Source organism: Sorghum bicolor, chromosome 7 (assembly GCF_000003195.3).
Source record: "Sorghum bicolor cultivar BTx623 chromosome 7, Sorghum_bicolor_NCBIv3, whole genome shotgun sequence".
Lineage (NCBI taxonomy): Eukaryota > Viridiplantae > Streptophyta > Magnoliopsida > Poales > Poaceae > Sorghum > Sorghum bicolor.
The window spans coordinates 61118516-61134543 of NC_012876.2; the positions used below are offsets into that span (position 1 = coordinate 61118516).

Consider the following 16028-nt stretch of genomic DNA (forward strand, 5'->3'; position numbering starts at 1 on the left):
ATGCCGCGTGGGGGCGGGGCGTGTCGTGTCAGCACCACGTCGGCGAGGCGCGGACCGGCGGGGGAAAGAGGAGGCGTCGAGTGCATGGCCCGGCGCTGGGTGGGTGCGCAGTGACGGGTCGTCGTCGCTGATCAAGTGCTGAGGCTGCAACGTGCTGGACTCGTGCTTGCATTGCATTGCCGCTTCAGCAGCAGCAGCAGCTCATCCTGTTGGAACGCTGGACCGATCAGCAGCTGGAACGCAACGCTGGACCATCGAATCCTGATGAATCCCTGAGTCCCGACGAAGGAATCGCCAGCAGATTCTTTACGGACCATGCCGCGCCCATGCCTACAGCCTACCTTTGGATTCAGGCCCAGATTCTGGACGGTGCAAATTGCAACGCTGATAAGATCGTTTACGGCTTTTTACTGCTTTACTCCCTCCGTCTAGAAAAGACCGTCGTTTTTTATTTTAACACATCATGTTTGACCACTCATCTTATTGAAAACTTTTATAAAAAAATTTAAAATAAATAATTTATTATTAAAATATATTTAATAATTAAATAAGTCATATCAAAATATATAATATTTATATAAAAAATTTTAATAAAATGAATGGTCAAACAAAATATTTAAAAGTTAAGAACAACGATCTTTTTTAAGATGAAGGGAATACGAGTGAATGAATCCTCTCTCACGACGGCGCAAATTGCAGCGCGGATAAGATTCACCTGCTGCAAGGATGGGTCCAGGACTCCAGGTTTCAGTCCGTGTCGCCCTCACAACTGCGGAAATTGGCCTTGTTTAGCTAAAAAAAATCTAAAATTTTTTAATTCTCCGTCACATTAAATCTTTAGACATATATATGAAGCATTAAATATAGATCAAATTTTTTGGCTAACAGTTATATCTTTGGCTCAAATTTTACTTCGTCAAGGATCCGAAAATCAAAAAAAAAAACTTGTGATGAAATTTCGGACCTGGCACTGACTAAGATAGCTGAGCTACAATACAATACAAGCGAATCGTCAAATAAAACTAGTGGCAAAGCTTTTACCGTTCTTTCTAGAAAAATAAAAATAAAAAACAAGCTTCGCAGAAACGGATACGGCCACATCAACTGTGCAGATGAGCCTATCAATTCGCGGCAGCAGTTGTTCAGAATCGACGGGGTGCATATGACGATAAGACGCTGATTGCATGTCTGAATCGGATCCAAAGAGGACACACGCCAGCAAAAACGATCAAGGTCGTAGCATGAAAATGACAGAACTTCTTTATTTATGTCATCTAGGAAACTGAGGACAAGGGTTGGCAATAGATTTGTCACTAATAAAGAGTAAAAGACGCACTACAACAACCAACAAGCCTGAAACCTTCTGCCTTTCTGAACTGAGACATGGGTGGGCATATCATTCACCAAAATTTTTAAAAAAACAAAGCTTAATTTCGCTTTTGTTTAGAACATGTTGTCGCAAATAGAGCTTTGTGAGAGAAAGAGCTAAATTGTTCTGCTTTCCATAACTCATCATATACTCCTTGTCAAAAAAAAAAACTCATCATATATATATATATATGCTGCTCTCGTCAGTGGCCAGTGAAAGCAGAGTAAGGTAGCACAGTCAGAGAAGTCTTTAATTTGTGACAATATTTGTCAAAGCAAAACAATCAATTTAACTAGTCCAAGCAAGTCACTTTGTTGCTTTGAACCCCTATACTATACGAGACATCGATTCTATTTTCTTCCCAGAACTATGCAAATGGGTCCAATTCACTCCCTAATGATATACAGAGTTTTTTTAAAAATATATATATATGTTGTTCCTTGTACGAGTTATCTCATGTGTTCAAATCTTATGGGTAATAGCTGGCATCATAATATATGCTGAAAAAAAATACTCTGATGTTTTTTTTGGCTTATTTTTCATGCATTTTCATGTATATGTGGAGGCCTGAAAAATCAGAACTATCTATGTAAAGGGTATGATGCCGGCACGCGCCTTACACAATATAAAGTTATAAACACAGCACATAGCTTTGACATGGATGGAAAAAATAAGAAATGTTCATTTGGGGCTGATTTGGCCCAGTTTTACCTGTTTAAGACAACAAATGGAGTCGATATTTCGTTTAGGGCGTTAAACGAGTAACAAACTGAATAGTTGAGAGTAGTAAATGGACTACTGATATTTCCTAATTAACAAATGAAGATACAATTTATTTTTGTCCAACAGAGACCAGCATAAAGAATTTAGCACTTTATATGGTACAAGTTCCTGCATTGGCACAGTACATTGGTGGATTTTTCTTAGAGCCAGCAAAGAAACCACATGATTCAAGTCAAAGAAATCCTTTTTCAGTAAATGAGTAAAATCTAATATACATCAATATTGACCAAGGTCAAGTAACAAGAGAGAGTACAATAAGCTGATCTGCCCCAAAAAAATATGGCTGTGCTAGGAATTAAAGCTGACGCTGATATCCTCAAACAAAACTTTACTGATTTTGCCTCCACTATCAAGGCTAAATATCTCCCCCAGAAGGGTTATACAACATCATTCACCACCAAATGAGATACAGGTTTAGGAAAACCTATAAGACAAACAGAACCTTCTGATATATTATATCCTCAAAACAAAACTTTACGATCGCCTCCAGTATCAAGAACCTAGGTCCCAACCAAACATGAAAACAACACGGATTACTTCAAAAAAATTTCACCTATGTTTTTCCTCTGAATGGACATAAGAAGGTTAACCAGACTATGAATGAACAATGAAGTTACCTGAATGATCTATATACAGTAGTCAGTTGATGTGAAGGTGACCCAGCAGCCATCCATCCTCATCCTGTTTCTGTTTCTGTTTTTCCCCCTTGTAATAACACAAGTTAACAGCGGCGTTTGATCAATAGTATCCTACTCTGGACTGGTAGAGCTCCATCCTAATCTTGGCCTCGGGCAGCAAGCTCTCGATCACCGGATCCTGTGATATGTATCCCTGCTTCCACGCCCAGTCGAGCACCGTCAAGATCTCGGCCTGCGCGAGGTCCTCGCTGTCGGGGACGTTGTGCGCGAGGTAGCAGACGAGGACGAGCGCCGCCGTCTGGACCACCTGCTCGCCGAAGTAGACGAGCTGCACGAGGTGCTTGGCGCCGCCGTGAGCGATGATGGACTTGCAGTGGTCCACGTGCAGGTAGTTGTCCATGCACGCGAACTTGGCCAGCGCCGCCGCGGCCTCCAGGCTCACGTCGGCCTCCCGCTCGTCGAGGAGCCTGACGAGCGGGCCGATGACCCTCGTCTCCGTCGCCCGAAACGTCCTCGACAGGCAACCCAGGCACGTGATGCAGGGGATGAGGAGGTCGTCGTAGTCGGCCTTCTCCACGACGCGGAGGAGCTGGTCCACCACGGCGCGGGCCGAGGGGGAGGTGGGCTTGAACGCCGACCGCCGGAGGTCGGCGTTCTGCTCGGCGACGCGGCAGATCTCCACGAGCGCCATCGCCGAGTTGTACTGCACGTCGCCCGTGGCCTTCTCGAGGAGGATCGAGAAGCAGAGCAGCGCCCTCGACTCCGTGATGTTCTTGCAGATGGCCGGGTTGCCCGTGGCCAGCGTGCCCAGCGCCCGGGCGGCGTGCGCCTTCAGGTAGGCTTTGATCTCCGGGTCCTCGTACTCCCTCCCCCGCGAACTCGTGGCGGACATGGACGCGTTGTGCATCTTCATCCCGGCCAAGCCGACGGGCCTGGCGCTGGGACCGGGAACCGTCGCGGTCATCGAACTACTGGCGCCTGTCCCGCCGCCGCCCACGGTTGGTTTGGCGGCGGTGGTGGCGGCTTGGTCCCCGCCGCCCGAGGGGTCCTGGGAGCTGTCGTTGCTCTTCTTGTCCATGACCACGGAGTGGATGGACATCTTGGAGGCGACGGCGTACTTGGAGTGCTCCTGCACCGTCTCGAAGGCGAGGTGGGAGACGAGGAGGCGGATGACGTTGTGCTGGAGGAAGGCGTCCTGGCATTTGGGATGGTTGGCGGCGAGCTCGGAGACCGCCCACGCCACCATCCCCTGCACCTTCATGGGCGCGTCCTTGAGGATCTTGACGAAGGAGGTGCAGACCCCGGCGAGGATCATGAGGTCCACGCAGTCGGGGTCGCGGCCGAGGAGCCCGATGGCGAGCGCGGCGCTCTCCTGCGCGTCGGCGCGTCCTTCCTTGATGAGCCGCAGCAGCGGCGGGACGCCGTCCTCCTCGATGATGAGCCTGCCGTAGCGGTCGTTGTCGCGCGCGAGGGAGACGACGCTGGCGGCGGCGTCCGCGCGGGCCTCCAGCCCGCCGTACTGCAGCACGGCGATCTGCTCCCAGATGAGGAAGAGGATGGGCTCGTTCTGCGCGATGGGGGGCAGGCCGATGTGGTCGTCCTCCTCGTCCTCGTCGGAGGCGGCGTAGTTGGAGACGCGGAGGATCCAGGTGAGGTCGCCGAGGGAGTTGTCGAGAAGGTAGGAGGCCTTCTTGAAGGACCCCGCGGGGATGATGGTGAAGACGCGGCGGACGAAGCCATGGCCGCAGCAGCGCTCCAGCAGCGCGGCGGCCTTGTCGAGCGCCTTGTCGGTGTCCTCGAGGATGCGGCGCGCGGGGCGCTCGTAGAGGTCGGCGCGCGCCGCCTGCCGGAGCAAGGTGGAGAGGCGCTCCAGCTTGGCCTTGAGGTCCTGGCACTCCTGCCGGAACGTCTGCGCCTCGTCCGCCCACTTGATCACCTGCTCCGCGAGCTGGATCGGCCGCGCCAGGCTCGCCTTCAGGTCGTCCATCGGCGCGAGCCCCAGCCGTTCACGTTCACGGTGAGGTCAGTGGAAAGGGATGTATCGATCGGTCGGACAATGCCGCATGGGAGCGAGGAAGAACGAGGCCGGAGGAGCCCTCGGCGCGGCGTCGTGGCCGGCCCGCCGGCCGGCTGTCGTCGTCCGGCCGCGGCGGGAAGGGGGAACACGAGAACGGCGATGCCGGAGGTGACGAGCTAAATTTGGAATGCGAGAGGAGGAAGGGTGGGAGCGAGCCGGCTGGCATGCTGCCCAATATGGCGAGGTCGTGCCATTGCGAGCTGCGACCATGCAATGGAGGGGAGGGGGGGGGGAATGGGAAGGGGCGCGCGCGCGCCAGCCAGTTTTGTTCCGTTGGTGTCCTGTGGCGGCGTTGGATTAGAGGCCGCTGGATCAAGCACAGACGGCCCCGTCTGCTTAGAAAAAAAAAAACGTGAAACCGCATGTCACGCTTTGCCAGTGCAACGGGAGTGTCACCTGTACTGTACCAACATGCAGATGCAGGCAGGCCTGCAGGTGCAACTTTGTTTGACATCGTCTGGAGCCTGGATCCTTGGTTGACCAAAAGTCCAATTTTGATTAGGAAGGGATTCCTTGGTCTCGGCAGGGGATTTTTGGGCAGATTGGCTGAGCAAAATTTTGGATTAGACTATCTCCAACAGCGAAGGCATAACATGACTTATACCTAAAATACTTGCTTTGCTTCACAGTGTTTCAGCAGAAAAAAATACGCTCCAACAAAGAAGGCAACACACATGACCCATTTTGCGTGGGGGGCGAAACCCAAATAAGCGTCCATCCTCCATCTCTTTGGGCGTGTTTGCTAGTGGGCGCGGAGGGTGGCCCGAGCTCCCCAGCTGCAGCAGTCCGTGTTTAGTGTCGCTGGTCCAGCCTTAGAGTCCACTCCGCACAGAGCTTAAAGCACTTAGGCCTTGTTCAGTTCGCAAAAATTTTTGGAATTCGACACTGTAGCACTTTCGTTTTTATTTGATAAACATTGTCTAATCATGGGTAACTAGGCTTAAAAGATTTGTCTCGCAATTTACAAATGAACTATGCAATTAGTTGTTTTCATATATATTTAATGCACAATGCATGTGCCGAAAGATTCGATGTGATGAGAAATCTTGAAAATTAAACAAGGCCTTAGACCAAGCCCTAGAAAAAATGATGGGAGGCATCGTTTTTTCAGAGCCGGGCTAGATTGAGCGATCGTCTCGCCCGATGGAAGGAGCAAGTGACCTTCCTATCTTCTTCCTCTTACCTCCCATTTGAGTCAACAAACAAGCACGCCTCTTACCTCCCATTTGAGTCAACAAACAAGCACGGTCTCTATTGAGCCTCGCTTACCACCAAACAAGGGGACTTGTTTTTGGATCTATATTGAGTCAGTGAGATGCATGTCTTCTCATCGAGAACAGAGGCTGACGACAGTGGTGCTGCATGGTACTTATCGAAGGCACAATCATCTCGTTGAGTTGCTGTGATTGTTTAGGCCTCCACTTGAACATCGTCACGTTCTGAGTCTGTCTGAACTGTCAGGTTCGAGATGCACGACGCATGCTTTTAGCTTGAAGCGCTAGCTGGTGCTGGGAGCTGCCGCTCTCTCTCTCACTCGACGCATGACAGGAAAGCGAGCTTGGGGGTCACAGTCACAGGCTGCCACTGCCATTGCTTCGCGGGTCAGCCTGCCCCAAGACCGCAAAGAGGCCACTTGCTTCCGCGAGAGACCGCCACCCGCCGCCCTGCATCCACGCTAATGCCGATAGCGCCGCCGCCACTTAACCGCGGCAGGCCTTGCTGAGACCCTGTCCCGCTCGGGCTCGGCGGTAGCGCCACCGCGCCCTGTCCCTGGTTCAAGTCAGATCTGGAACAAATTAGCCTGCAACCAAGACTTGAGCCATGCGGATAGAAACCTCAAGCCCATGAACATGATAATCATCGGGACATTGTCATGGAGGCTGACACCACTCAAGATCAAGTCTCAAGTTCAGAGGCCGTCTTGAGCTGGAGGAAAGCAGCAGGTAACTAGTTACTCCTACATACACAAACAGTGAAACAGCTCTCGTTGTTCACCTTGAACAATCACTGGATCACTTCAACGGAACTAGCTGTAGCTAGTAGTCGCAAGTAGTACAGAAAACTCGGCACAAACTGCATCAGAATCCAATCAGAAAGGCTTGTGGGCACTTGGGCGATCACGTCAAAAGATTACTGCAGAATTCAGGAATCAGGAGGGTTGGGTACTTGGGTGATGACGTCAGCCGAACAGGTGGGCTATATACTGTGCAGCTTCATAGAGGTCCGTCCTCCTCTGAGCAATCGCTGTTTCCATGAACTCTTTATGTTCAGTCATGCCATCAAGAAGCGCCAGCAGTGCCTTAGCAGCCGCCTCAGTATCTTCGTCAGCTTTCAGTGTTGCATCTTGGAGCCTCTTCTCCGATATCTGCCAAATCAAATTTCCTTTGAATTGTCTTACTCTAATGTGCTAAACTAATAAAGGAATGTGTTTTAAGTATTAACAAAACAAAAGGGTCAGAAGTACCTTTAAAAAACCATCTGCCTGCTTTTCAAGAGAAATCAAACTATTCTTCTTTTTCTCCAACTCATCTTTCATTTGTCCAGCTTCAGATGTGAATCTTGATTCATCATTTATAATTTCACGATCCAGTAAATTCAAATGAGCAACCACCTAGACAACAGATACAAGAGGTTCGACTTTATATTTTGCAATAATTGTTCTGTAAGAATCTAGATAAACTTGAGCTGTATGGTAAAACCCAGGCCAAGCACTTGTGCACATCGATAATTGTTTAGACTCTAGAATCACCATGAAAAGATAGTGGGACACCAAAAAAGGATGCAAACGGGAATAATATAATCAATTAAATGCTCATACATAGGGGGGAAAGAATCCAATTTCAAATATTTTACAACTATTCCAACACTTAACTGATCGACATATTCATTGTTTTATTGCGGCTCTAAATTTGATATTGTCTTCAAGATACTAAAGTCCTAAATTCAGATGAAGGTTAGAACTTAGAAGACATCCACTTACTCCCTCCATTCCAAATTATAGTTCACTTCGGCGTTGTCTTATATCAAATTTCTCCAACTATGAACGAGTTTTTAGAAAAAATATGTTAACATCTACAAATCCAAATAAAGACACAAAGACATTTCATGGAAAATGTAATGAAACAAATCTGATGTTGCAGATGTTAATGCATTTTTGTATAAACTTGGTCGAAGTTAGAGAGGTTTGATTTAGTAGTTCTCAAGTCTAATCACAACATACCAGTATAATCCATGACATAAATCCAAAATCCAATTTATTAACAGCAAAAAATGAATTTTCATTAATCGAAGGCATTCTTCATGCTAACTTCACCATATGTTTCATGCCTAAACACAAAATGAGATAAAAGGAGGGCTGGACATCTGCCTAATTCATAGCGAATAGATGATGCCATTATGCCCACTGTCTCGCTTCTCTAATCACAAGGCATAGCATTAGAAAAGCAATTGATTAGATAACCCTCAAGTCAAATCACTAAAATCTAAACTGCAATTTCCAATAACGGGGCCAATTAACCATAATTAGCCGAATTCAAATACTTGGGGCCTTCTTGCCACAAATTTTATGTGCGAATATGCCCAGGGCACAAGCCCATTTAGAAAAAGCACTACTCTTCCTGATTTTAGTAAATATCGGCTCAAAAAGGCTTGATTACTGGTTAATCCAACTAATAAATTACTAAATGGACCAGCAGTAAAGCTTTATCAAGTTAAACGGACTCTAGAAACTACATCAACATCTGACTAATTGTCTTATTTATATATCATCACAATATCACTAGAAAACAACGGTCACCTAAAATGTGTAGCTGAAGTAACCGATTTTTATTTTTTAAAAAATTGGGAACTGTAGCAATTCCCTGATGATGTTTTTAATAGTCTGGTCGGTACCCACTAAACACATACAGAAAATTGTAGCACAGCTCTTTCCAAAAATGTGCTGAGTAATTTCAGAATAAGCATAACAAATAAAAGAGGAAGGACAAAATAATTTCAGATCAGATTTACTCTACAGGCTATAAAATGTAATGTAATGCTTGAAAAGATGGACTGACCTCGTCATTTTTTGCCTGGAGACTGGAAATATTATCCCTTCCCTCCGCTAGAACATTAACATTTCCTTGCAACTGCTTTTGTAGATCATTAAAGTTTTCAAGATTTGATAGACAGATCCTTTTTTTCTCCTCAGCACGAGCCACAAGTGCAGGTTTTAGTACTGTTTTGTAACCACTACCTAGCATCTCAGCAGGAGAAGATCCTTTTGAATTTATCATGTACTGAAAAGCAACAGTAGGTTTCAACCTGAAAAGTGGTCCAGAAGTGTAAAAATGAGCACATAATACAAACAGAACTACCAAAAGGAGCTAGTAGAGCAAATACAAAACAACAGAACCACGGTTAAAAAAAACATTTCAACCATTGTTTGCCTTTTTGTTTAGTGAACACAACAACAGCAAACAGAACATAACATCAGCTGGCCATATGTGTACTACATGAACATCACTAAATACACCGTAGAACATCACTAGAAACATATGTCATAGAACATCACATGATATGTCATAGAACATCACATGTATACTACGAGAACATTACATATATATTATGCGAACATAGCAACATATATCATAAAACATTACATATATACCACGCGAATCACACTATAAAAGAGCGAGTTTTTTTAGAAAGATCTCACTATCTAATAACCGTTCGATCTAAATATCGGGCTATATGAGCCCTCCGTCATCCATGATCTTATATGATATAAGATGTAAGACTCCTCCTAAACTAAATTAAGATTTCTCCTAGACTCCAAAACCAAAAAATAATAGAGTTATAAATACCTCAGCTTTTGTTCCCGAGTAATATTAGTTCTTTATCTATATTTGTGTATCTTTTCTAATTCTTTTAGGCCTTGTGGTGGCACAAAGAGTCCGGCGGCCACCTTTTTTTACTGTCGGCGGCCACTTTGAATACGTCGTGGTGATGGTAAAGGGAGGAAGGCTTTTTTGGCAACTTAATTTTTTTTAAAGAAAAAATTAATCTTTTACCACTTGCTTCCTACGACCGGAAAAAAAATATATGCAATCACCACACTATAAAAGAGCGAGTTACTTTAGCGAGCTCTCCTTCTCTAACAACTGTTCGATCTAAATGTCGTGCTATATAAGTTCTTCGTCACTTATGATCTTATATGATGTAAGATATAAGACTACTTATGTTGGGTGCCATAAAAAGGATACCCGAATCAAAACAATAAAAACGCAAAAAACAAAGCATACTAAATCACCGGGGCACGGCCCCCAGCTCATTTGACCCCCTAGGGCCTCGGACACAAGTTCCGACTCGCCCGACCCCGCAGGGCCTCGGACGCAAGTTCCGACTCGCCCGACCCCGCAGGGCCTCGGACGCAAGTTCCGACTCGCCCGACCCCGCAGGGCCCCGGACGCAAGTTCCGACTCGCCCGACCCCTCAGGGCCTCGGACGCAAGCTCCGACTCGCCCGACCCCTCAGGGCCTCGGACGCAAGTTCCGACTCGCCCGACCCCGCAGGGCCTCGGACGCAAGTTCCGACTCGCCCGACCCCTCAGGGCCTCGGACGCAAGTTCCGACTCGCCCGACCCCTCAGGGCCTCGGACGCAAGTTCCGTCTCGCCCGATCTCGTCTGGGCCCAGGCGCCGGACCCCGCTCCACCAGGTCAACAAGACTTCCACCATACGGCGCCCGTACCCTCGAAGTGACAAGCGCGATGACTCCCATACTGCAGCAGGGCAGGGTGCCGACTGTTCCAACCACCCTGGTAACTGTGGCCTTACCTCTTTCACTATGCATCCTTACCTCTTTCACTGTGGCGTACTACCTCACAGTAGAAAGGGAATGAGGGAGGTTAATCAGCACCACTATTTGAGGTCTTTTCCCACTATTGACGGGATGTTCAGCAGCGCCGGCGATCCGACCCCCACGACCCCTACAGGGCTCGGTAACCCTCTACAGGAGCAGCCATGCTGTCAACCATCCCTCAAGGACGAGATAGACCAGCTTCAACAGGGTCGGGACTGTGGCTTTACCATTCAACAGAAGAAATCTACTCATGTAAATACCTGTCTTCCCCTGAGGCTATAAAAGGGGAGCCAGGGTTCACAACTAAGGACAGGTTCAGAAGGATCTCACACACCACCGCCACACTCTTTCACAGAGCAGCGATCACCGCTCTGTCCACCACTAAGCCGAGACCTGGGACTTAGCCCTCTCTCGCAACCAGCTTGTACCCCCTACTACAAGCACTTTTGGGTGCAAGGTTATACAGAATCCACAACCACACTGGACGTAGGGCATTCTTGGCCCGAACCAGTATAAACCCTCTGTGTCTCACTTGCATCACCATCCAAGCTCGGGTAATCACGCAGACTTATACTCGTTAGTGCCTAGACCACGAGTCTAGACACCGACAACTTATAAACCAAATTTCCTCCAAAACTCCGAAAATAGAAAATAATAGAGTTACAAATACCTCAGTTTTTGGTTCCTAGATAATCTTGCTTCCTCGGTATTTGAGTTCGACCCCAACCCACATGTATAGCTTTTCTAATTTTTTACGTCCAACTCATTGGCACCGTAACATGCTTTGCACGAGAATAGTAAATAGATTAATTTTTAAAAAAATATGGATGCACCGCCGCTTGCGGCGGATTGTTTGGAAAAAAATAATACATATCAAGATGCATGCATGCAACTAATAAATAGATTAATTGGAAAAAGGAAAATATGAATGCATGCATGCAACTATAATAAATAAACTAATTTAGAAAAATAGAATAATACGAAAGAACATCAGTACGAATACATGCGAGTGTATGTATTACAATTAAAAAGAAAATAATAAAATTTGAGTATACATGATTTTATTTATTATGACAAACAAGGAAGAAAAAGATAGCAAACATCTTACATTATAGTAGAATGAACAACAACTCTAACCTGGAGTGAAAATAAAATCAACGAACGTCCAACAATACAAACACGTGCGTGTCGCACGTGCATATTTGCTAGTATAAGAAAAAACATCACAAAACATAATGTAGAATATTATTTTACATCGCAAGTCAAAACTGAGCAGAAAAAATATTATTGTGAGCAGAAAAAATTTATCGCAAGTCAAAACATAATGCATTTTGTTCAGTACAACAGTTCGGTGTAGAATAGTATTCTAGCATGTGAAGATATAAAAAACATTATAGAGCATCATAAAAAAAATCATAAAACATCACATATATACTACATGAACATAAAAAAAACATCGAAGGGCATGACATCATGTACCAGTCAACATCACATCAGTTCTGTATAATCATAGCATCTCATAGAATATAGAAAATAAAAAATAAACCTAAAATAATTAAGTAAGGTAAAATAGAAAAAATAGTTTTTTTAAAAAAAACACATGAAACTAAAAGAAACAGAAATAGAAAAATAATTGAAGAAAGAAAATAAAAAAATGAATAAGAACATAAAAGCAAAGAAAAGAAAACGTAAATAAAGGAAACATAAAAATGAAAAGAATAATAAAAAATTATAAAACAAGAGGTAAACATACATAAAAAATATAGCATGAAAATAAAAATAAAAAGAAAAAAGAAAAGAAAAGAAAAAAAGAAAGGAAAGAAAGAAAAGAAGAAAGGAAAGAAAAGAAGAAAACATACGTTTGTACCTACGTGACGCTTAGCGGGCAGCCCATGCTCGCTCGTGCATGCATGCATGTGGACCACGCGTGGACCTACCTCGCTGCGCAACGCGTAGGAATATTGCGCGGGAAGATCGCGCGGGAAGCCATTCGGCCCATGATTTCTATCCGGCCGTTCGGACCGAAAGAATCCCGGGCTTGCCTTCATGAGTTCTCAAAGTTTTTGAGTTTTGGGAACTGTCTTTTTTTTATTTCATAGGCTAACTAGATTTAAAAAATTTATCTCACAATTTATAGATAAACTATATAATTAGTTTTTTTTTGTTTATATTTATTGTTTCATGTATGTGTTGCAAGATTCGATGTAATGGAGAATCTTCAAAAGTTTTTGGTTTTTAGGGTGCACTAAAACCTTGTTTACTTGCAAAAAATTTTACAAAATATGAATAGTAACACTTTTGTTTGTATTTGACAGATATTGTTCAATCAAAGTCTAATTAGCTCAAAAGATTCGTCTCACAAATTACATGCAAACTGTGTAATTAGTTTTCTTTTTAACTTATATTTAATGCTCCATGCATGTGCCGCAAGATTCGATGTAATGGAGAATCTGAAACATTTTGCAAAATATTTGGAGAAGTTTGTTTAGATCCAAAAAGGTTTTGGATTTTAACATTGTAGCATTTTCATTTTTATTTAACAAACGCTGTCCAATCATAGAATAACTAGGCTTAAAAGATTCGTCTCGCGACTTACAGGTAAACTATGCAATTAGTTTTTGTTTTTATTTATATTTAATGCTCTATGTATGTGCCGCAAAATTCGATATGACGGGAAATCCTGAAAAGTTTTTTTTAGGGTGAACTAAACAAAGCCTAAAGAAGGTCTTCTCGATCCAAAAAGTTTTCACTCGTCACATCGAACTTTTGGATGTATGCATAGAGTATTAAATATAGATAATAAAATAAATTAAAATTACACAGTTTAGTTGGAAAACCACAAAACGAATCTTTTAAGTCTAGTTAGTTCATGATTAGATTTTAAGTGCTATAGTAACCTACATATGCTAATGATATATTAATTAGGCTTAATAAATTCATCTCGCAGTTTCTATACGAGTTATGTAATTAGTCTTATTTTTTTGAAATAATACAGCAGAACTTTATTCATTCAAGATAGTTACATCATTCATCAAAGAATTTAATGTAAAGCTAGGAGGTTCATCGACCCAAGTACAATTTTGCTTACATTGTCGAGCTGTTTTAGCTAAATTATATTCGAACACCCCTTCCGACATTCTACGGAACATCGATGTGACACCTAAAATTTTTTTCCCTCTCCAACTAAGGCCCTGTTTAGTTTCCCACCTAAAAAATTTCCATCCATCTCATCCAATCTTTGGACACATGCATGGAACATTAAATGTAGATAAAAAATATAGTAATTATACAGTTTGGTTGAAAATCGCGAGACGAATCTTTTAAGCCTAGTTAGTCTATGATTAGCCTTAAGTGCTACAGTGACCCACATGTGTTAATGACAGATTAATTATGCTTAATAGATTTGCCTTGCAATTTCTAGACGAGCTATGTAATTTGTTTTTTATTAGTTTCTAAAACCCTTCCCGACATTCTTCCGACACATCTGATGTGATATCCAAAAAATTTTCATCTCCAATCTAAATAGGGCCTAAACAAGGCCTCAGTGGGCTAATCAGATGTGTCTATTGTTGGGCCGACATAGAGCCTAGTAACTTCTTCTAAGGCCTGCGCGTTACTAAGGCCCCGTTTGGTTTGCCATGTTAAAGTTTACCGCTCGTCATATCGAATGTTTGGACACATGCATAAAATATTAAATATAAACTATTTATAAAACTAAAAACACAGGTACAGACTAATTTGAGAGACAAATATTTTAAGACTAATTGTCAAATAAGACGAAACTACTACAATACATATTAAACTTTAACATCTCAAACCAAACACCCCTAACATGAAATCACAGCTGCTAACGTTCACGTATTTTGCTGAAATTTGACTTAGGCTTTGTTTAGATGTGAAAATTTTTTAGATTTCACTAGTGTAGCACTTTCATTTGTTTGTGACAAATATTGTTCAATCATAGACTAACTAGGATCAAAAGATTCGTCTCACGATTTACAGGCAAACTGTGTAATTAGTTTTTGTTTTTGTCTATATTTAATGATTCATGCATGTGTCACAAGATTCGATGTGACGGTGAATCTTGAAAACTTTTTGGTTTTTGGGGTGAACTAAACAAGGCCTTACGTCGAAGCTTATGTTAAAATACTGTGAGAGAGAAACATTGTTCGTTGATTGAAAAGGCCACTGAAATGGTGCAGTTTCAACTTCTATGTAAGGTGCACACATCTAGAAGGGCGACTGAATTGATAGCCAGAACGATCAGAGCTTATGGTAGAGCTGAAATGTATCAAGAACCACTTCGTCAGATGCAACATTGGGAAAAGCCGACTGCGGAAGTCCTAAAACTGAACTATGATGGGTCTTCTATTCCAGGGAAGAAGAGTGACCACGGGAAGAGGGCGTGTTAACCACTTTCTTAATGCCTTTTAGGCCGAGTTGATTGCGTCCACGCTGCTATAAACTTGGGAATCGGGCTCCGTATTCTAGAGCTACAGATACGTTGATGGTTAAACAAGCTTTACAGATACGTTGATGGTTAAACAAGCTTTGCTGTCAGAGATGTATTCCTTGTCGGGCGCTTAGGGGTCTCGTGGAGGAGCTGAAATGCCCGACGGAGTCAAATTTTATTAGCTTGTGTTCATGTGTCGAGAAACTGTAATGGGGCAGCACATGTGCTAGCTGCTTTAGGTGTGGGTGGCGTTGAGGGGGAGGAACATGTCATGTAATGCCCCTGATAGCGTCGATGTAATTGTTGCTGATGATCTTTCATCACTTGGGCAATAAAATGTTCCCAGTTTCAAAAAAAAAGTTACACACAACTATCTATGGTACCTACTTAGGCCTTGTTTAGTTCCAAAAAATTTTGGGAAATCGACACTGTAGCACTTTCGTTTGTATTTGACAAATATTGTCCAATCATGGACTAATTAGGCTTAAAAGATTCGTCTCGTCAATTCCGACTAAACTGTGCAATTAGTTTTTATTTTCGTCTATATTTAATACTCCATGCATGTGTCTAAAGATTCGATGTGACGGGGAATGTAAAAATTTTTGCAAAATTTTCTGGGAAGTAAACAAGGCCTTACTTATTTTCAGTATCCGGCAGAAACAAAATTTCTGCAGACCTAGCATACCACTGTTCTTTTGACTCACGGATTCCTGCCCGTTTCAATGGCGATCTTACGCATCAGTACACAACTCATGTCAACTCAACTCATTTGAACACAAGCTCCCTATTCATTTCGCTGAAATTTAACTTGTGCTTATGTTTATGCTGATTTGTTGTGAGAAAAAAATACTGTTCGTTCACTGGAAAG

At 43.6% G+C, this 16028-nt stretch overlaps 2 protein-coding genes across 2 annotated transcripts; both read right to left on the reverse strand.

Moving 5' to 3' along the window:
• On the reverse strand, positions 2319-4865 carry LOC8058038. Its single transcript, XM_002445694.2, has 2 exons — positions 2770-4865; positions 2319-2652 (listed from the first exon to the last, which is right to left on the reverse strand). The coding sequence occupies exon 1, from the start codon at positions 4775-4777 to the stop codon at positions 2891-2893; it is 1887 nt and encodes a 628-aa protein (XP_002445739.1). The 5' UTR covers positions 4778-4865; the 3' UTR covers positions 2319-2652; positions 2770-2890.
• Positions 6682-15899, reverse strand: LOC8058039. Its single transcript, XM_002445695.2, has 4 exons — positions 15865-15899; positions 8923-9169; positions 7332-7478; positions 6682-7232 (listed from the first exon to the last, which is right to left on the reverse strand). Exons 1-4 carry the CDS (start codon positions 15897-15899, stop codon positions 7047-7049), a joined length of 615 nt encoding a protein of 204 aa, XP_002445740.2. The 3' UTR covers positions 6682-7046.